This window comes from Alligator mississippiensis, chromosome 1 (genome assembly GCF_030867095.1).
Source record: "Alligator mississippiensis isolate rAllMis1 chromosome 1, rAllMis1, whole genome shotgun sequence".
Taxonomy (NCBI): domain Eukaryota; kingdom Metazoa; phylum Chordata; order Crocodylia; family Alligatoridae; genus Alligator; species Alligator mississippiensis.
In genome coordinates, this window is record NC_081824.1 from 411890907 (window position 1) to 411913523 (window position 22617).

The 22617-nt window shown below is 44.1% G+C and overlaps 2 protein-coding genes across 4 annotated transcripts in view; one reads left to right on the top strand and one right to left on the bottom strand.

Moving 5' to 3' along the window:
• Window positions 1-1177, bottom strand: part of LCP1 (lymphocyte cytosolic protein 1) — an 81054-nt gene extending 79877 nt beyond the window's left edge. The window contains exon 1 of the mRNA XM_019500492.2: window positions 757-1177. The gene's annotated coding sequence lies outside the window, so the exon portion shown is untranslated. The remainder of the gene's footprint in view (window positions 1-756) is intronic.
• Window positions 1178-1269: 92 nt separating this feature from the next.
• LRRC63 (leucine rich repeat containing 63) overlaps window positions 1270-22617 on the top strand; it is a 40451-nt gene continuing 19103 nt past the window's right edge. Inside the window, exons 1-3 of one of the 3 annotated variants that reach the window (XM_019500488.2) lie at window positions 1270-1504; window positions 6156-6304; window positions 11953-12864. In XM_019500488.2, the coding sequence (XP_019356033.2) occupies window positions 6217-6304; window positions 11953-12864 (1000 nt within the window). In that variant the 5' untranslated portion in view covers window positions 1270-1504; window positions 6156-6216. The remainder of the gene's footprint in view (window positions 1505-6155; window positions 6305-11952; window positions 12865-22617) is intronic. The other 2 variants (XM_019500490.2, XM_014608338.3) reach the window with 2 other exon arrangements.

Sequence of the window (22617 nt, forward strand, 5' to 3'; positions counted from 1 at the left end):
GAATGCAACTCAGCTAAGTTTGCTGCAGTTTCTCCAATTTCTTCCCCACCAAATCACACCTAAGGCCAGCTCTCTGCCTGCTGCTGTTCAGTGTGCACGACGCCAACGACAGGAGTAAAGACCAAGCTTGGAACCACAAACTGCTTTGGGGTCAAACAAAAATAGAGAAAAATGTATAAGCTAAGAGCTCTTGTTAAAATATAATAGATATGCAATATAAAAGTCAGGCATTTCCAGAATGTGTAGCTCCATGGGCCAATTGTGCAATTAGAGCAGAATTAGCATGTCTCTTGATTTGTTATCCTGTCTCATTATCCTGCTCCTTGATTCAAGTCACTTAATTTATTTATCCTACCTCAGGCAGGGGGTTGGACTAGATCAGTGGTTTTCAACCTGTGCTCCGCAGACCCCTGGGGGTCTGCAGACTGTGTCTAAGGGGCCTGTGAAAGATGACTATGATGAATCAAAACCACGTGAATACCCACACTTACAATTCAAAGAGGTCTGCACCTTCATTTGACCTTTTCTAGGGGTCCGCAATAGTAAACCACTGGACTAGATGGATGACCTCTGGAGATCCCTTCTAGCTGCTTTTGTCTATGACCCACAATGGCAACTGGTCTAACCCTGCCCTGTCAGAGAAACCTTTCAGTAAAAGGCAAAGCTTTAGACCAGCTGAAGAGACACCAAAGATGACACCCCCCGAGGAACCAACACGACCCCAAAGCATCAGGACAGAGAGGTGGCAACACTCACGGTTTGCTCCACTCTACCGGCACCCTCCTCAAGCCAGCGGGTGTTTTTCCTGGGAGGCAGACAGCCGGACATGGGAAAGCTGCACTGAAAGGGAAAGAGGAGGAAAGTGTCAGTGCAGGAGCCCCGGCTCCCCCCAGGGCCAGCAGCCAGCTCGGCAAGGTCTCTGCTTGGCAGGCGGAGGCAGCCCCTGGGGTGATGCTGGGAGGCCCCAAGGGCCAAGGCTGGGACAGCTCCCCGGGGGGCAGGAAGAGCAGCAGCAGTGGCAAGAGGAGGCAAAGGGCGAAGCAGACCCCCGGGGAAGAGCGGGGATGAAGCGGGCGAGGACCAGCCCGCTCGCACATGCAGCCCCGGGGAAGGGGCGCCATCATCCCCCCAACCAGGAGCTAGCCAAGGGCGCGGAGAAGCGGGGCAGTGCGAGCAGCGCTGGGAACCGGCTCCCGGGCCCCGCCGGCCGAGCCGGCACCTGACAGCGCCCGGCTGCACCACGCTGGGCTGGCCCCGCTGCGCATGCGCCAGTGCCCCCCCCCCCGGGAGGGGAGGAGGAGGCGCAGCCAGAACGAGGCTCCCGGAGAGGGTTGCCAGGGTTGGTCTCCAGGGACTGCTGTGAGGGGTGGGGCCGTCCCTGACGCGGAGGCTGAGTCCGAGAGCGAGCCCGCGCGGGGCCGGCACCTACCATCTGTCCGGGGCGACGGGGGAGATTCCCTTAGGCGGGTCTCTAAAGCCCGTGCGCCGGGAGTCGCGGGATGAGGTGAGCACCGCGCCCCCCGCCGAGGGCGAGACCCGTGCGAGGGGCCGTGGGGGCGGTGGGCGGGGCCGGGTCCTCTCTGCTGTCGCGGAGGCACAAGTGTGCGGGGAGCGCCCTGGGAGGTGTGGGTGGGTGTGTGTATTTCATTCGCAGTATGTGTGTCTATACAGATGTGTGTAGCTAGGTCTGCAGAAACAGACTTTAACTATGTGGGAGAAGTAGAGTTGTTTAGGCAGAAATATAACACAATGTACAAAATAATGTCATTGGCAATATCTGTCTGTCTGTCTAATAATCTCATTGGCAATGTGTGTGTATACATTTATAAAATACATTGCCAATGAGATTATTTTATATATATATATATATATATATATATATATATATATATTATTGCCACTATATATTTATTCATAGTTGCCACTATATATTTATGAACACCATATTATGTGTATATTACATACATGTATGTATGTGAGTTCATGTGTGTGTGTATAATATATATAAAAATCTCATTGGCAGTGTACATACATATATGTGTGTGTGTGTGTGTGTAGTAAAATATATTGCCAATGAGATTATATGTAATCTTCAGCAGAAACCTCTTGCGCAGGCTAAATACAGATTCCTTTTCTCCCCCTTCACTTCAGCCACCTGTCTACCTAAACAACTCTACCTCTCCAACATAGTTAAAGTCCATGTCTACAGTCCTGGTTGCCTTTCTTGTACTTTCACTCGTACCCTCAGCCTGTTCTTTAGAGCAGTGGGAGCCAACCTTTTTTGGCAGGTGTGCCACAGATTAGTCCTACACCCTCTCCAAATGCCACCCTGATCCCTTTCCACTGCTGGATTTGCTGCTCTGCTTTCTCCTTCCTACCCTGTATTCCCTGCATCATCTGCTGCTCTGTTTTCTGCTTCCTGCCCTGCTTGTCACTGTGCTGGCTTCCTCCTCCATGGTCTGGTGTGTGCCACACACACAGGCTGCCTGTGCCACAGATTAGTCACCCCTACTTTAGCAAATCTGTTTAATACTCCCTTCATCTTTCTGTGAATGGAGGGGAGCGGGAGTTGCAGGGCTCTGTGCTTCAGGTGTCTTGTTTTTTTCCTAGGCTGGAAAGTCATCCACAAATGCAACTAAAATCTTTTGGGATTACACCATTGTCCTGCCTCCCACTCAGGCCAGTGTCATTTTTAACTCTGACTTCTGTCAATCTTTTGTGGACTTGAGGCATGCCTAACTGGACTTGAGGCACTCCTCCATAACTTTTGTGAATTGAGTGACACCCTATTTCAAAAGCTAATATATAGATTACAGTACTTACTTCCTTGCAAAGGTGCCTGGCAGTGGGGATGGGGGATCAGCCATGTTGGTATAAGCCTGAGCCTGTGCTTATCTGCTTAGTTCATCTGTTTATCTCCTAACCCTCATTCATCTCACACTTCATGGAACCCTTCAGAAGATCTGGTGGTATCCTGGGGTGCCCCAGCAACCTGGCTTAGAATCACTGCTCTAGGTCCTTGTGTTCAGCCCTTGTCTAACTTTATTTCTACATAACATCTCTTAAGACATGGCATTTCCAGTGTACTCCTGCATTTCCATACAGCTAAAACTGTCATCTTCATGCATCACTAAAATTTCTTTTGCCCTGGCCATGACAAACACAACTTAGATCCACTCAGATCCATACAGAACGCACTTGCAAAAGTCATTTTTGCTAGCATGTCACTTTGACATGTTACCCCTCTTTAAATCCCTTTACTGATTCACTTTTCTGGATTGCATGGAAGATAAGCTGGAAGTTTTACTTTCAGTGTCATTCACAGCCTGTTCTTACACAACCTTTCATCTCTTCATCACCATTGAGATCTTTAATCCTGTTTCTGGTTGGCCTGTGATGCCATCATTTGCTTTTTAAATTTTCAGACTACAATCTTCATATTTCCCCCCATGCTAGCACTATTACTTTGGAGGAACTCCCATTAAGCAACTTCAAGGTTACCTCACTGATGTCCTCATTGCACTGGCAGGGCCAGGGGGCTGTTTTCTACTTCAGCTATTTAGTGGGTCAGGACTGGCCATCAATGTTTGCAAATGGATCCTGGTACAAAAAGATTGAGAACCACTGCTCTAATCAGCCTAAAGCAGGCTGGAGCTGCCTCCTGCTGTATAGCTTTTTCTACCCTTCCCCTGCGATGCCCCTCCTGGAAACATAAGCATGTGGGTGGAACTGTCCTATGCACCTCTGCTCCTGGGAGGAGCATGGAAGAGTCTGCACTGGGAAGAACTACAGCCAAGCCAGCCCTTGTCTGCTTTAGACTGATCAAAGAGCCCAAAGGAAGGATGTGGAGCAGCTCTACCCAGTTGCCACCATGGGACTCTTGAAGGGGGTTCTTGGCATCCCTGGAGTGAGAACCACTGATCTATACCTAGCTCTTGCCTCCTACACTTATAGTGCAAACTCACATCATTTGTGTCTGCACAAATACTAGCATAGTGGGATCCTGTCCTGTGATTGCTTCTCCTAGGAGTTATGATAATAGAAATAACAATTCTTAGTCAGGAAAGAGTTTAATGAAAAACCTTCAAAGCACATGAGACTTTGTTGCAATTTTTTTAAGGTGACTTAGAGTGAGTGACAGAACTATATGTAACATCAAGAGGACTTCTACTTGAGCTGCATCAGATTTGCATTTTTACGTTGCACACGTTCATATATATATGATTGACTTTTGTTTCAAGTGCTCATGGGAACTATTCTGCTCATTTCTCTTGACCCCTTTTGTAACACAGGCCATGAATCCTCACCCTGTAATTTTTCTGGCAGGTCCATACTTTCTCTGCACTAGCCAGAGCCATACAGCAGGCAGCATGAGTGGTGCAGGCTGCACAGAGCACAAGAAAACAAGGGGCACAGTCAGGCTAGTGCCTGAAAGTATAGTTATATAAGTGTAAGGCATTGTCTGAGGCATACAGGCAGTTGTGTGACAACTGACACTGTTACATTCTTTCTAGTTCGGGAGCTAGCAATGCTGCAGTAAGGCTAATTTGCTCTGCCCTGAGAGAAAAGAGGGACATGCCCTGCTGGGGAATGATCACATGAAAGGGTGAAGGTAGAGGTGAGGATAAGGGACACGAATACAAAAATCTTCTGGTATGCCTTTGTTTATAATATATCATTTAGAAAGGCATCAAGTCTTGATTTAAAGTCTTTAGGTGATTGAGATACCACCGTCTCCATTCCCTTCTAAATATTTACATATTATTTCTAGCTTGAATTTGTCTAGCTTCAGCTTCTAAGCAGTGGATTTTATTATGGGTTTTTTCTGTTATGTTAAAGAACTGTACTGTCAGAAATCTCTTCTCTGTGAACTAAACACCACAGCTGAACACAGTATTCCTCCAAAGGTCTTACTTATTCCAGGTACCTCCTGATTCTCACTTGGTATTCCCTTGTTTGTACACTCAAGGGTTAGGTTCACCCTTTTAACTACAGTATTGCATAGGGAACTCATGTTCAGTTCCAGTGTACATCCTCAAGTTACAGCCTACATGTGTTAGGACACTCCATATTCTATATTGAGGGTGTGTCCACACTTCTAGTTGCACTAGTTTAGCTAAACTGGTTGAACAAAATGCCTTAGTTGAACAAAATGTAGACCAAACCACAGTTTGAACACTCAAGATAACTTCTATCAAGTTGCTCCTAATTTCACAATAAATCATATATTTTTTCTATGATTTAAAAACAAGTTAGCTGAGTTTCACTTGATCCTAAATTTCTTTTATCTGTGAATCTTTATCACCTTGCACCCAATGCTTAGCTTACATTTAAAATCAACTTGTGCATTGCATTTTCCATGCGTCATTTAGGTTGTAAATTCCTCAGGAAAGAGGTTACTTGTGTGTGTGAGTGCTCTGTACAGTGATGTACATGTTATTGGCACTAACGTACGTTGGGTTGGATGGAGATAAGTTTGAAGTTTCATTGACAAAATTCTGCACAGCTCTGCTGCTTTTTAGAAAGAGGACTTCCTGTTTTGAAGCATTCATAAGAAAATGTTGATGCATCTTAACAAAACAGGGTTTATATGGATTAAAACTAATTTTAATGAACACATATAGAAGCAGATAAGAAACCAGAGGGGAGCTTGGCGTTTAATGCATATGTGTACAGCTTCTTTATGGAACAGAAGAATTCACCATTATCTAGGGGATTAAGAAATGCTCATTTAAAATGAAATTGTTATTAAATTCACCCATAATAAGAAAAGTTGGTTTTTGTAAATTTTCAGAATGTTTCACTCAGCAAAATAGGAAAGTTCCTTTTCTTCTTCTTGTTTCTTAGACGAAAACCCAAACAGTCTCACTTTTTCATAATAAAGGTTTTGTAAGTCTTTCTCTAATTGAGTGTTCTGAAATCATATTTCTAGAACTGCTTGTTTTTGTTTTGTTTTTTTTACAATGACACCTTTTAGCTTCCAGAAACATCAAGGACAATTAACAAAATGTTAAATTAGTAACTAAGTAAACAACATTACCATTTTCACTCATTTCTACTGTTTTATGGTGCTTTCTGTCAGGTACTGTCTCGAGAGTTCTTTGCAAGGCAACATATAAATGCAGAGATAAATGCCTCTTTTGCTTGTCTTGTAGAATTTTTGATCTATCTTCAGTTCTCTAGCACGAGGAAAATTGAAGCGTTGTTAGGCAGAAGATGCTTGAGCAACCAAAACTGCTTCGTAGACCTTTACCTCCAAAGCTGCTACCTGAGCTGCGTATACCAAGGAAAAAGACTCAGAAAGGTAAATAGTATATAAACAAATACTCTACAAATTCTCAGAAATTAATATCAAAGGAATATGTAGCAAATGATTAATTTTATCTTTAAACGTTCAGTTCAATACCATATTATTTGCAGAATGATAGCAACTGGAATACTTTACCCCTGAGATTACTCTGTTAGGTAAGTTGAAGTTTCAGGTTTATTGCTGTGTGAATAGCCCGGAACATGATCTCTGCATATTTCTTCTGTTGAAGCTGTTCCACTTTGTATAAAGTGATGAAATATTTATTGGAACAAGCACTGTAACCCAGGTGTTCCAGCTTCTAAGTGAATTCCTGAACCAGCCGACTGTAAAGACATTGTTATTTGCTTGCCCAAAAAATATTTATGACAGAGGAAAGATTTAGCATGAGATACTGAAGGTGCTGTGAAAGATGAGACAGGATGGATCTTAGATCATATGTGGAAATACAGGGAGGTATAACTGGGATTCAGAGGTGATAGAAAAAACAGATTTTGGGGGGGTGATTCTGTCCTTATACTTTACAACTATATAAGCAGACACTTGCATATATATGCCATAGGTCATAGTGTTCTTCAAGGAATGGAGACGTTATGGTTAAAAAAATATACTGGTAATCAGTGGCACAGCACAGTTCAGAAATATATGTACCTTTTGCATGCTTGTATGTATCATCATAAGACGTTGAGTGGGTAAGGTAACTATTAGGGTGAAAGTGCTAGACTTTAGGAAAGCTGATTTCAATGAACTCAGGCGATTATTCAAGGATGCATTGCAGAGTAAGAGTTTTGAAGAGATGGGGGCCCAGCAAGGGTGGGTGTACCTTAAGGAAATGATCCTTCGGGCACAGAGGAAGACGATCCTGATGCGAGGAAAAAGAGGGAAAGGGGCCAGGAGGCTTCCTTGGCTGACCAGAGAAATCCAGGGCAGCCTGCAGACTAAAAGGGGAGCATATAAAAAGTGGAAATGGGGAGAGATTACCAAAGAGGAGTATACCTCCTCTGCTCGCACTTGTAGGGAGGGCCAAAGCTACCATGAGTTAGACGGCCCAAAGCTACCATGGAGTTGAGGATGGCATCCCAAGTAAAGGATAACAAAAAATTGTTTTTTAGATATATAGGGAATAAAAGGAAGGCCCAGGGTGGAATAGGACCCCTACTAAATGGGCAGAAGCAATTGGTGACGGACAGAACTCCTCAACGAGTTCTTTCCCTCAGTGTTCCTAAGTGAGGGGCAGGACAAGGTTCTCACTGGGATTGTAGAGAGGCAGCAGCAGGACGCCAGACTGCCATGCGTAGACCCTGAGATGGTGCAGAGTCATTTGGAGGAACTGGATGCCTTTAAGTCGGCAGGCCTGGATGAGCTCCATCCGAGGGTACTGAAGGCACTGGCTGACGTCATTGCACAGCCACTGGCGGTAATATTTGAACACTCATGGCGCATGGGCCAGGTCCCAGAGGACTGGAAAAGGGCCAATGTGGTCCCCATTTTCAAGAAGGGGAGGAAGGAGGACCCAGGCAACTATAGGCCAGTCAGTCTCACCTCCATCCTAGGCAAAGTCTTCGAAAAAATTATCAAGGCTCACATTTGCAAGAGCCCGGCAGGACAAATTATGCTGAGGGGAAACCAGCATGGGTTCGTAGCAGGTAGATCATGCCTGACTAATCTAGTCTCTTATTATGACCAGGTTACAAAACGCCTGGACGCAGGAGTAGGGGTTGATGTCATACACTTAGACTTCAGGAAGGCCTTCGATATGGTATCCCACACCATACCGGTAAACAAGTTAAGAGGCTGTGACTTAGATGACTACACAGTCTGGTGGGTGGCGAATTGGCTAGAGGGTCACACTCAGAGAGTCATAGCGGATGGGTCGGTATTGACCTGGAAGGGTGTGGGCAGTGGAGTCCCTCAGGGCTCAGTCCTTGGACCGATACTCTTTAATGTCTTCATCAGCGACTTGGATGAGGGAGTGAAGTGTACTCTGTCCAAGTTTGCAGATGACACAAAACTGTGGGGAGAAGTGGACATGCTGGAGCGCAGGGAACAACTACAAGCAGACCTAGATAGGTTGGACATATGGGCAGAAAACAACAGAATGCAGTTCAACAAGGAGAAATGCAAAGTGCTGCATCTAGGGAGGAAAATTGTCCAGCATACCTACTGCCTAGGAAATGACCTGCTTGGTGGAACGGAAGCAGAAAGGGATCTTGGAGTCCTAGTGGACTCCAAGATGAACATGAATCGGCAATGTGACGAAGCCATCAGAAAAGCTAATGGCACTTTATCGTGCATCAGCAGACGCATGATGAACAGATCCAAGGAGATGATAATTCCCCTCTATTGGGCACTGGTCAGACCACAGTTGGAATACTGCGTGCAGTTTTGGGTGCCACACTTCAAGAGGGATGTGGATAACCTGGAGAGGGTCCAGAGAAGGGCCACTCGTATGATTAAGGGCTTGCAGGCCAAGCCCTATGAGGAGAGACTGGGGCACCTGGACCTCTTCAGCCTCCGCAAGAGAAGGTTGAGAGGCGACCTTGTGGCTGCCTATAAGTTCATCACAGGGGCACAGAAGGGAATTGGTGAGGTTTTATTCACCAAGGCGCCCCCGGGGGTTACAAGAAATAATGGCCACAAGCTAGCAGAGAGCAGATTTAGACTAGACATTAGGAAGAACTTCTTCACAGTTCGAGTGGCCAAGGTCTGGAATGGGCTCCCAAGGGAGGTGGTGCTCTCCCCTACCCTGGGGGTCTTCATGAGGAGGTTGGATATGCATCTAGCTGGGGTCATCTAGACCCAGCATTCTTTCCTGCCTATGCAGGGGGTCGGACTCGATGATCTATTGAGGTCCTTTCCGACCCTAGCATCTATGAATCTATGAAATAGAAGGACCCAAAACGTTAAACAATGACTAGGAATTTATTAATTAAATACTGACTTTAAAAGAAAGTTAACAACCAATAGCATAACTTAAAGTTTTAATACTTGAACCGAAGTCAGAGTTCAAGGAATAAGCCAAGACCTCCTTTGCTTGACACCTTGAAAACTAGGCCCTGACCCTGCAACTGAGCTTGTGGGAAAGCCATTACACCTAAACAGTCCTATCGACAGCAGTCAAATTTGTGCAGCCACAAAAGTCTGCTACACTTTCAGTCCTCTTGTGAATATTGGGGTCTTAGGCTGGACACTGTTAAAATACTGTAACAAGACAACCCTGGCATGGGAGGAGGATGGAAAAGATGTCCAAAGAGACCTTTTTCATCTATAGCTTTTGTGGTGTGAACAATATGTTAAATTGTTTGTATAGCTACAACCATTAAACCTGAAACTCAGCAGTAAGTAACACCAATACTAAGGAGAGAATCCAAAACCAGTTTGAAAAGCTATATAACTAATCTGAAATTCCACGGCATTGATTATTTTTTGTGTTTTTATCAATACATTGTTACCTATAGCAGATTCATTATTATACCAATTAGTATGTTGTTATTTCATTAACTGAAAAAACACTAATAAATTAAAATGCTATTAAAAAAACACAAGAAGGAAAATCCAGCTAAAGAACCAAGGTTAAAATGTAAGAAAAAGGGGATATTGCAGTTATTGTCTTCCATATATTATAAAGCACATCAAGGGATTAGATAAAAGTTCTTGGTAAAATTTTCCATCTGTTTCTGCAGAACAAGATTCCCTTCTGACACCATTCAAAATGCACCTAAATATTTCTGGTCCAGTGCCATAGTTCTGCTTCACTAATTTAAAATATTTCAACTTTACAAACACTTTATCCTGAAACAAAGTTCTATTGCAATGTTATATTAGAAGAAAAGCCATGTGAGTAGCGAGGAATGCTATTTATAACTTATACAGTATCCCTGACAAAAAGCAAAGTGCTATACAATAAAGTACGTTCAAGGATCATTTCATCCACCACCAAATGCAACCATTTATGCCTGATGGATGCTTATAAGGCAAAGTAACCATTGATCAGAATCTAGCTTTCCAGAAATGGTAATTTTATCAGTTTGGCAGACATAACTGTAGTGTGCTTCATCAAGTGTGGAACAGTTTTATCTGTAAGGAGTGAAAGGACCTCCCTCCCCATTTAAGTTAACAGAAACTTAAGACCCTAAAGGATAAATCCCATTTAATTTTATGTGCAAAAATGGTGTACATGTAGCTGCATAACTGCAGTTTTTGGCACTTAGGTGCAGTTTGAGAATCAGTATTGCCTGTATTGTGTTGCTGAGTGTGCTCATTAAGGCTGTGCTCTGGCCAGGCAGCTGTACAAGGAAACAAAATCACCCAGGTACATGTGTAAGGTAAAGCAAGTCCCTGAAGTTATAGTCAGGCAATAAAGGTATGGGTGAAGAAATAATCACATCAGTTTAAAAGGCAAAGATGAGGGACTTGCCATGCATTAAACTGATGCATTGTAACTGTTTCCTAGTCCTGTCTGCTTTATTTTACAGTAAGTGAAAGCTAACCAATGATAATGACTCCCCCGACTAAACGGTGATAATTTATGGTTGAAGTCCACAGCCACTACTGTGTGCGATAAAGCAGACCAACAACATAGCCACAGTGGATCAGCTGGTGCATATTTGGGAAGGATAAGTCCCCCTATATTTCTTTTTAGTCTGATTTAATTGGTTTTTCTGCCCATATCCTAGTGTCCTCTTAAAAGTTCATTATAGCTGGCCTCCACTGGGTCAGCCCATTCAAAGCCAGCACAGAGCATGCTTAATGCTAGTTATGGATGTAAAAGGTTCCTGAATGCCTGCTTCTGTCTAAGCCCTTTTTCCCAAGTGGAATTTTCATGGAGTTAAGGTGGTATAGAGCCTTGCATGGGCCATATATAATAGGGTGGAGTTTATTCCACAGGACCATAATGAGCCGGTAAGTTGTAAGCACATCAGTTTACAGTTGGCTAATTTTTAAATATTGTTTATTGGTAAATTAACAAACCAGCCATCTATCAGTTTCATCAGTGGAAAATAGTTTACTTTGCTTATTGAAAGTAATATACTCTCATATATTAAAAATAATATATTCTCATTCTGAGACTATATTTCAAACAGCATTAAACTGGTTCTTCAGTCAGGTGCCTCCAATGGAGGCTTGTGGAAGACCACTTACAGAAAAAGTCCCTACATGTTTTTTTGTGACAAGTACTGCCTTTCATTATGTGCGTACAGCATCTAACACAATGGAGTGATGATCCTTGACTGGAGGGTCTTGACACTAGCCCAAGTTTTATATGCAGAAGAATGTTAGTAATTCATCTTTTCACTAATCTGTATGGCTCATAACATTCATCCTATAATATAATTCATCCTTCCAACTTGATAAAAAATTGTGAGAACCATACTGCTATCCAGTACTTCTACAACACTTACTACAGATTTTCTATGTTGTTGACTTAGTTTAAAGTGTAAATGTATTTGTCAGATAAATGTATAGAGCAGTACATTTTGTAATACAGTAGTACTGGGTTTTTTTCCTTACATTGTGTTTTCTTAGTTTGGGAGAAGCTCTGTCCAGGTGTAATCTCACACTTTTTTTTCTTGAAAAAAAAAAAGAGAATTGATGTATTCCTCTTTATAAAATGTATCCTTTTTGCTTTCTCTGGTATTTACCAGGCAGGATACCTACACAGCATGGGACTAAAGCAATAACAAGCACAAATGATGAAGACAAAAATTTTCCTTCCAGTAATTATTCCAGAGGTCAAAAGGAAGCTCAGACCAAAGATATACATCTCCTTGATCAAATTTCCCATGGACGAACAGAAACCCATCCCAAAGATGCACAGTTTCAGATCCTAGGTACTCAACTCCTGCTTAATCGAGATCACCATGGTCAAACCCGGTCCCACCCCAAGGATATGCACCTCCTACCTGATCAAGACCACCGTGGTGAAACCCAATCACAGTCCAAGGATACACAACAAATTGACCAAAATTTAACAAGAGATTTGGCTATTCCTGGACATGATCACCGTGGGTCTGCTAGATTCCCATTTCAGAAAGACAGTGGTTCCTCTCATATGGAGATTGTAGGTCAGGAACATGATGATTCTTTACCAGACCTTGCTACTACTACAAGTGCAATTGAAAAAGTCGAGATTACTCCTTCTGGTCTTTATTCAAGCAGCCGAATACCAATCCAGATTAAAGTGCACAACCTTTCTGCTGATGAAATTATTTTGAGAGACTTCAGTATTACTTCAAATTCAAGCGGATCTGCTAGCTTCCCATTAAATAAATATTATAGACCCTCTTCCATGCAACTTCTTGCCTCACAAAAGGTTGATCCTACTTGTTCGGTTTTACCAGAGTTTTCCTTGGAGAGCTTGTCATCTCATGATTCACATGCAAAAATATCATTCATGAAACCAGTTGTTTCTCACTATAACTGTGAAAAACTCACTAGCCGATTAATTTCTGAAGAGAGGAGGAGCAGGCAGACAGAAATTAGCACAATGTTGCTGTCCAGTAACACTGATTTACCATTTGTTTTATCAAGAAAGCCTCAGAGACAGAGTGAAATAGGTAACAAATTTTATATTGCCAAGTATTTTGGTATCTTTTGTCTGTACATATTTTACTGAAAGCATTTCCTAAGCAGATCTTCTACGGGGAAAAAATTATACCATATGTGCACGTGCGCGTGCGCACACACACACGCATGCACATGTATGCTAGAATTTTTCATTATTACTGTAAAAGGTGCATAATTATATCTAATAATAATTAAATTAACTTTGTTTGCTGTTAACTTTTTTAACAAATAACCTGCTCTCAGTCTACTTTTAACTAAGTAACTTCAGGAATATTATTTAATAGTATGTGCTACAGTTACTTCAGTGAGATCTTACAGGAAGCTCTCTCACCTTCCTTCACTGTAAGCTTGCTGAGAGGAAACAGGGAAAAGGGAACATTTGGGAACCAAGAAGCAGCAGAGGAGTTTGCTAAGGAGGTTTGCCTTGAAAGAGGGGCAGAAAGAGAGAGGTGGCAGATTAAGAGACCCAGAGAAATGGCTGGAAGAAGTTGCAATGCCAGGTCCACTGCCACTGTCAACTTTCCTTCTGCTTGCACCTGTGAGGTGTCTGTCCAGGCAGGACCATTCACTGTCAAGACTTCCACCCAGGTTGTGGTTTGGCACTGTGGAGATTATGGCTTGCAGGTTTCTTCCCATGACAGCCAGGTAGAGGAGTGCCTGCAATGTGAGCAGTACCTCCTGTTGGTGTCCTTCAGGGAGCAGGCAGGAGAGCTACAAGAGGAGGTAGCAAGGCTCTGAAGCATCCTCTGCCACAAGGACTTCATGGATTTGATGCTGAAGGAGACCTCTAGGACTGTGAAGGAAGGACTACCAGGGGTGGAACTTGAGAAGGAAGAAGACATGGACTCCCAAGAAGGTGGAGGCTGGAAGCTTGTGATCTCTGCAAGCAAGCAGAAGTCTTCATCTCCACCTGAAGCAATTTGCCTAGAGAATAGATATGGAACCCTAGCAACAGAAGAGGAGGAGCATGTCCTGTTAGTGGAAGAGGCCAGGCCAGGCATCCCCAAGGTTGGGAGGATTGAGACCACAGCTACCAAGAGGAAGTGATGGTTGATGGTGATTGGAGATTCCCTTCTGTGGGGGATGGAGGCATCCATCTACCAGCCTGACCAGTTGTCTCAAGATGTCTGCTGTTTGCCCAGAACCTGTATCCAAGATATCACAGAAAGATTATGGAGATTTATCCAGCCCTCTTACTGCTGCCCCATGCTGCTCATCCATGTGGTCACCAATGATACTACCAGAGGTGATCCTGAGCAGTTCAAAAGTGACTACATGGCTCTGGGTGCAGGGGTGAAGGGGACAGGGGCTCAGGTGATTCTCTCTTTGATCCTTCTGGTCAAAGGGAAGGGCCCAAGCAGGGGCAGAGACATCTTGCAGATCTATGCATGGCCGCACAGATGATGTCACAGTTTTGGCTTCTTTGACAGTGAGATGCTGTTCTGAGAAGAAGGACTGCTAGGAAGAGATGGGATCCACCTGATGAAGAGAGCATCTTCCCAGACAGGCTTGCTCACCTGGTGGGGGATGGAGACAAAAGCCCAGAGGTAAGTGGGGAAATGGATTACCTGAAGGAAGCACAAGCAGGGGAGGGCAACAGGGGACCTGAGAAAGTAGAGTGATCAGCTGGTTACCTCAGGTGTCTGTACATGAATGCACAGAGCCTGGGAAACGAGCAGGAAGAATTGGAAGTCCTCGCACAGTCACAGACCTACAAGGTGACTGGAATAACAGACTTGGTGGGATAGCTCACATGACAGGAGCGCTGTCAAAGATGGATATAAACTGTTCGGGAGGGATAAATGGGATAAAAGGAGGAAGAGTTGTGCCTTGTGTAATAGAGCTGTATGATTGTTCACAGGTCCAGTATGAAACTGGAGACAGGCCTATTGAGAGTCTCTGGGTTCAGGTTAGAGGAGAGAGCAACAATGGTGATGTCACTGTGGGTGTCTGCTGTAGACCACCAGACCAGGAGGATGAGGTGGATGAGGCTTTCTTCAAACAGCTAGCAGAAGTTTTCCAATCAAAGTTGCTGGTTCTTATGGGAGGACTTCAATCACCCTGACATCTGCTGGGAGGGCAATACAGCAGTGCACAGGCAATCCAGAAAGTTTTTGGAAAGTGTGGGAAACAGCTTCCTGGTGCAAGTGTTGGAATGGCCAACTAGGGGCCATGCTCTTCTTGACCTGCTGCTCACAAACAGGCAAGAACTGGTGGGGAATGTAGAAGTGGGTGGCAACTTGGGCAGCAGTGACCACAAGATGATTGATGTCAGGATCTTGAGGAAAGGAAGGAAGGAGAGAAGCAGAGTAAGGCCCCTGGACATGAGAAAAGCATACTTCGCCTCAGGGAACTGATGGGTAGGATCCCCTGGGAGTCCAGTGTGAGGGGGAAAGGAGTCCAGGAGAGCTGGTTGTATTTTAAACCTTATGGAGGAACAAATCATCCTGATGCCCATAAAGACTGGCAAGTATGGCAGAAGACCAGCTTGGGTGAACTAAAACACAAAAAGGAAGCTTACAAAAAGTGGAAACTTGGACAGATGACTAGGGAGGAGTATAAGAGTATGGCACAAGCATGTCAGAGGATGAAATTGGGAAGGCCAAAGCACAGTTGGAGTTGCAGTTAGCAACAGACATGAAGGGTAACAAGGGTTTCTACAAGTATGTCAGCAACAAGAGGAAGATCACGGAAAGTGTGGAGCCTTTACTGAATGCAGGAGGCAACACAGTGGCAGATGATGTGGAAAAGGCTGAAGTACTCAATGCTTTTTTCATCTCAGTCTTCATAGGCAAGGTCAGCTACCAGACTACTGCACCTGGCAGCACAGTTTGGAGAGGAGGTGAGTAACCAATGCTGGTGAAAGAACAGGTTAGGGACTATTTGGAAAAGATGGACATGTACAAGCCCATAGGGCTGGACGCGGTGCACCTGAGGGTGCTGTGGGAGTTGACTGATGTCATTGCAGAGCTACTGGCCATTATCTTTGAAAGCCCGTGGTGATTGGGAGAGATCCAAGATGATTGGAAGAGGATGAATATAGTGCCCATCTTTAAGAAAGGGAAGAAGGAGGATCTGGGGAACTACAGAGTTCCTCACTGCAGTCCACAGAAAAATCATGGAGCAGGTCCTCAAGGAATCCATTTCTAATCACCTGGAGGAGAAGAAGGTGATTAGGAACAGTCAGCATGGATTCACGAAGGGCAAGTCATGCCTGACACTGATTGCCTTCTATGACGAGATGACTGGCTCAGTGGATGAGGGGAGAGCAGTGGACGTGGTATACCTTGACTTTAGCAAGACTGTTAATACAGTCTCCCACTACATTCTTGGAAGCAAGCTAAGGAAGTCCAGATAAATGGACTGTAAGGTGGATAAAAAACTGGCTGGATCGTCAGGTTCAAATTGTAGTAATCAATGTCTCAGTATCTAGTTGGCAGACACTAACAATTTGAGTGCCCCAGGGGGGTAGTTCTGGGACCTGTTTTGTTTAATAAATTCCTCAACAGGGATCCTGATTTTCTCTGATTAAAAACAAACAAACCAATTTTTAGATTTAAAAAAGTAACCCAAAATCCACATTTTTCCGTGATTAAAATGAAATACCACTAATAGATAGATATATAGTGGTGTTTCATTTTAATCATGGAAAAATGTGGATTTTGGATTACTTTTTTAATCCAAAAATCGGGGGGGGGTAATTTTATTTTTTTTAATCAGAGAAAACCAGGATTCCTCTTCATCAGTGACCTGGAAGGTGGGATGAAGTGCACCCTCCATCCTGCATGTTTGCAGATGACACCAAGCTGGAGGGAGTAGATACGCTGGAGAGTAGGGCTATAATTCTGAGATAAATTGGAGGATTGGACCAAAAGAAATCTCATGAAGTTCAATAAAGAGAAGTGCAAAGTTCTACACTTAGGACGAAACAGTCCCATGCATCAGAAGTGCAGGCTGAAGACCAACTGGCTAAGCAGCAGCTCTGCAAAAAAAGGACCTGTGGGTTATAGTGGACAGTAAACTGAATATTAACCAACAGTGTGCCCTTGTTACCAAGAAGACTAATGGCAGACTAGGCTGCATTAGTAGTATTGCCAGCAGACTCGGAAGTGATTATTCCCCTCTATTCGGCACTGGTGAGACCACGCCTGGAGTATTGTGTCCAGTTTTGGGCCTCCCACTACAGAAAGGGTGTGGGCAAGTTGGAAAGAGTTGAGTGGAGGGCAACAAAAATGATTAGGGGACTGGGGCACATGACTTCTGAGGAGAGGCTGAAGGAACTGGATTTATTTAGTTTGGAGAAGAGAAGACTGAGAAGGGATTGAATTGCAGCCTTCAACTACCTGAAGGGTGGTCCAAAGAGGATGGAGCTAGACTGTTCTCAGTGGTGACACATGACAGAACAAGGAGCAACGGCCTTAAGTTGCACCACAGGAAGTTTAGGTTAGATATTAGGGAATAGCTCTCATGAGGCAGATAGTAAAACACTGGGATAGGCTTCCCAGTGAGGTTTTGGAATCTCCATCCTTGGAGGTTTTTAATACCCAGCTTCACAAAGTTTTAGCTGCTTTGAGCAGGGGTTGAACTAGATGACCTCCTGTGGTCCCTTCCAACCCTAACTTTTTATGATTTTAATGTTAAGGTTAAAAGCCCCATTGCTTGAGACTTTGAAAACTGGACTCCATTCCTGCTTCAAAATCCATGAAAGGTGATCCTAATGCTCGTGCAAAGTCATTTTAGATTCAGTTCATAGTTGTCCTGCATCTTGTGTATGAGTTTAAAAGAGGGTAAAGTGAACATAACAAGCTACTATTTTATTTTGCTCTAATTTATTTTTGTAGCAACTTTGCATTGGTGTAAGCAGCAACAAAAGATGCTAAACAACAATGAGCTGCCCTCATTGGCTCCAGAGTCACAGAAGTTTAGGACTGGAAGGGTCCTCATGAGATCATTGGGTCCATCCCCCCTGCTCTGAGCAGGAAAGACTGCAGGGGTCAAATAAGCCCAGTGAGGTGTGCATCCAGTCTGCTTTTGAAGAGCCTCAGGGTAGGTGCCTGGGAGTCTATTCTAGAGTCTGGTTACACGAACCGCAAAGAAGTTTTTCCTTATATCCAGTTTGAAACCTTATTCTAAGAATTTCTGACTGTTGCTCCTGGTTTTCCCCTGGGCTGCTTTGATGAATAGTTGTTCATCTAGCCCCTGATATATTTGTAAGCTGCCACCAAATCCCCACAAAGTCTTCTCTTTTCTAGGCTGAACACTCCCATAACTGTCAGCCTTTCCTTGTATGGCTTGCTCTTCAGGCCTCTAATCATACAGGTGGCTCTTCTCTGGACTCTCTCAAGCTTTTCCACGTTCTTCTTGAAGTGTGGCGTCCGGAACTGGACACAGTACTTCAGCTGCAGCCTCAGCAATGCTAAGTAGAGCGGGAGAAATTGAGAAATTTTTTGAGGATTTTTCCTGGGATTGAGGTCAGGCTGATTGGTCTGTAGTTCCCTGGGTCCTCTCTCCTCCCCTTTTTGAAGATGGGCACAACATTGGCCCTCTTCCAGTCTTTTGGGACCTCTCATGAGCACCACAAATTCTCAAAGAGGTTCGCCAGCGGTCTTGTGCTTACTTTGGCTAGTTCATTCAGCACCCTCGGATGGAGTTCATTTGGTCCTGCTGACTTAGAGATATCCAGCCTCTCTAGCTGTTCTTTCACCAGCTCTACCCTGACTGTTGGTAGGTGACCGTCCCTACTGTGACTATTCTGTGTCACATTTGCACTCGTCAGGCTATCACTGTTAGACTGGTGGAACACAGATGCGAAGTACCCATTCAGGAGTTCAGTTTTCTCCTTGGTGTCAGTAATCAGATGTCCAGATGCATTGAGCAGTGGCCCCACATTTCCATTAGTTTTCCTCCTGTTACCTACATATTTATAGAAGGACTTCTTATTGTCCTTGATTTCAGTTGCTAACCTGAATTCAGTCACCACCTTTGCTTTTCTAATCTGTGCCCTACAGGTGTGGGCCAATCTTATGTAGTTCTCCTTCAGACCTATTCCTAGCTTCCATCATTGGTAAGCCTCCCTTTTCCTTTTCAGAAGATCTGAGACTTCCCTACTGAGCCAAGATGGCCTCCCAGCCCCCGTGCCACCTTTTTGCATACAGGTATGAACAACTTCTGTGCACCAAGGATCGTATCCTTAAGAAACGACTACTCTTTTTCCATACTCTTTCCCTGCAGTTCATGATCCTGTAGGACATTACTCACTAAAGCCCTTAGTTTATTGAAGTCAGTTTTTTTTAAAGTCAGGAATCTGTACCTTACTCTCAGATTTCCCAGCCCTACGATGGATAGTGCAAGTGACAGTGTTGTGGTCATAGAGGTTACCCTCTATTGTCAGATCACTCATCAGGTCATCCCCCTTGGCCAAAACTAAGTCTAGGAGGATACTTCCTCTGGTCAGCCCATATACTTCCTGAGACAGGTAGAGCTTGTCGATAGAAGTCAGGAATCTATGCGACCTGTCAGATCTGGCCAAGTGTTCTTCCTAGATGTCTTGGTAGTTAGAGTTGCCCAAGACAACTATATCCCATGCTCTTGCAGCGTATTTCAGTTCTCTGGAGAATTCCAGATCTAGCTCCTCATCTTGATTTGGAGATCTGTAATATATTCTTACAGTTAGGTCCCTTTTGCCACCTTCCCCCCACCCATAATTTGACCCAGAGGGTCTCAGGTTGCCCTTCCTTACTACCAATTTTAGCTTCTAAGGAGTTGTACTGCTCCTTTACATATAGAGCTACACCCCTTTTCCCTATGTGATCCCTCCTATGAAGGGTATAGCTCTTTATAGCTATGATCCAATTGTGGGTAGAGTTCCACCAGGTCTCTGTTATCCCTACGATATCATAGTCCCTGCTGAAAAGTAAGAGGACCAGTACCTCGTGTTTTTTCCCCACGCTTCTGGCATTTGAGCCCTCCACTGGAGGTCCTTGGTTTCCTGTTACGTTGAGGGAGCTCCATTGCCTCAGCTCCATTTCCTCAGTGTCCTTCGTGTCATCCTGTCATCTCATGTTGTAATGGTTGTTTGTTTGTTGGCCCCTGGGCTTGCTCTACTCATTGTCCGTTCCCCCCCCCCCCCCCCCCCCCAGTGAGCTCAGTTTAAAGCCCTGTCCAGGAACTTCACCATCCTGGCTGAGAAAAGAGCCTTCCCCTTTGGCATGAGGTGTATACCGTCCCTTTCCAAAAGACCTCTGTCTCTGAAGTGCGTGCTGTGGTCAAGGAAGCCAAAGCCCTTTCAGCAGCACCATCACCGGAGCCTTCAGTTCACCTCTTTTATACATCTGTCTTTCCTAGGCCTGTGGCCTGCAACTGGGAGGATGGAGGAGAAAACTACCTGCACCCCCAATCTCTTAAACCCAGCTCCCAGAGCCCTGTAGTCACTCATGACCCAGCCAGGATTGCTCCGAGCCATATCATTCATGCCCATATAGATGAGGAGCATGGGGTGTAGTGGTCAGAGGACCGGACAAGTTTAGGAATCCTCTCTGCCACGTCCTGGATATGGGCCCCTGGGAGGCAGGAGACCTCGTGGGTCAGGGTGGCAGATCACTCCCTCTGTCCCTCTCAGTAGGGAGTTCCCTATCACAACCACCCTGCATCTCTTCTTAGGGGTGGCAGCTAGCTGCCTCCCCTCATCCAGAGCTGGTGTTTCTGCTGATGTCTCTGCTGGTGGTGTGAGAGGTGCGTACCTGTTGCTCAGTTCCAAGGGAGGAATGACCCTGGTACTGCATGTCTTGGGACCTGAGACGACCATCTTCTAAGCATCCCCTGGGTGGGGCTCCCAGTCGATCTTCCTGTTGTCCATTTTCACGTAGCCAGACATCCATGCTCTTCTCTCTTGGTTCTTCAGGAGAAGAGCCTGATTGTAGTAGTCATCAATAATGTTGAGGTGATGCTGTTGCCATGATGGTCCAGGAGATATGTGAGAGGCAAGAATTCTTGTGGGTGGTATCTTTTATTGGAACCAATCCTATGGTTGATATAGACATAGAGAAGCTTTTGGGTATCACAGTATCCTTCCTTCAGGGCTGAGGAATGTCTGTTCCAACTATACATTTGGCCCAATAAAGTATAACACCCACAAGAATTCTTGCCTCTTGCATCTCCTGGACCATCATGGCAACATCACCTCAAAGCTACAAAATACATGAGGAAGGCTACTATAATACCTGAAAGCTTGTTTATGTCTATATGTCTATATGATCTATTGAGGTCCCTTCCAACCCTAGCATCTATGAATCTATGAATAACAACCATACAGTTGGTCCAATAAAAGAGATCACCTATAGGAATCTTTACCTCTCAGCATGCATGTCCTTGATAGTTAACAACTGCCAGATAGTTTATTTGTGTAACACATTCAGTTTTTACAGGAAATCCAAACTTTTGTTTTGTCAAAATATAACTGAAATAGCAAAAAAGTATAGAATGTGAACTATGAGTGCCATTTGAGTTTTTTTGTCTTTCTTTTTTCCATCATGGTGGTTTAATGAAGCTGAATTAATACAGTGAGAATCTTGTGGGTCTAGAAATAGGTGTCCACTTACTACTGTAGCTCAAATACTAATGAACCACACAATGGAAAGACCATTTATTAGATTTTTTTTTTTTAAGTACAAGAACTATTTTAATTTGTAAATTAGTGCATGAGTTGCAAAAATATGCTGTTCATATTTCAATCTTTTCATAGATTTCATAGATGTTAGGGCTAGAAGGGACCTCGAAGATCATCAAGTCCAGCCCCCCGTGCCCCAGGGGCAGGAAGTCAGCTGGGGCCAAAGGATCCCAGCAAGATAAGCGACTAAACGTTTCTTGAATGAGTCCAGAGTAGGTGCCTGCACCACTTCTGGAGGGAGTCTATTCCAGGTCTTGGGGGTTTGGACAGTAAAGAAATTTTTCCTTATGTCCAGACTAAATCGGTCTTGGAGGAGTTTATGACCGTTGGTTCTTGTTTTTCCTTGGGGTGCTCTGGTGAACAGATGTTCTCCCAGATCCTGATGTGCACCCCTTATATACTTATAAACAGCCACACCTGGGTTGTTCTGTGTTTTCTCTCTGTGGCCAATCCACAGGGGTTGTGAGTCTGTGATAACTCTCAGCTTGAAAGTTTGGCTCTTTAGCACAAACTACAGAGATTTGTACCTTTTAGCTCTGGAAGTCATTGATTCAGTACAGTTGCAAAATGGCAGACTTCACTTTTGTTTTCATATACCTACTGACTGGTTGTCATCAGTGATATCTTTTATTAGGGCAACTGGATATTTGCAAAATATGCCTGAAAAAGGGGGTGTGTGCCCAAAAGCTTGCAAATAATTTTTTTTTTGCAAATATCAAGTTGGTCTAACAAAAGATAAAACCTGGCACCCACCTCTGCTATGAGTTCTGATTCCTTTTGCCTGTAGACAAATACAGCTATAACCTGTATCCCTGTTAAGGTTTTGTATTATGAACTCAAGTTCTAACTATCATTAAGTGCTCTTTTTGTTTGCTAATAAAGATATAAGTATCTGGCCTGATTCAAGGAACGACTAGACAATCCAGTGTTGTGTTTTTTGGCATGTTGTGACTTAAAATGTAGCAAACATATTTTTTTATTTTTGCAAGGAAGGGAGAAAGGTAGGGGAAATATCATTCATGTGTTGTTTTCTTTAAATGCTTCTAAAATGACCAGGAAATGTTATCTGAATAGGCAG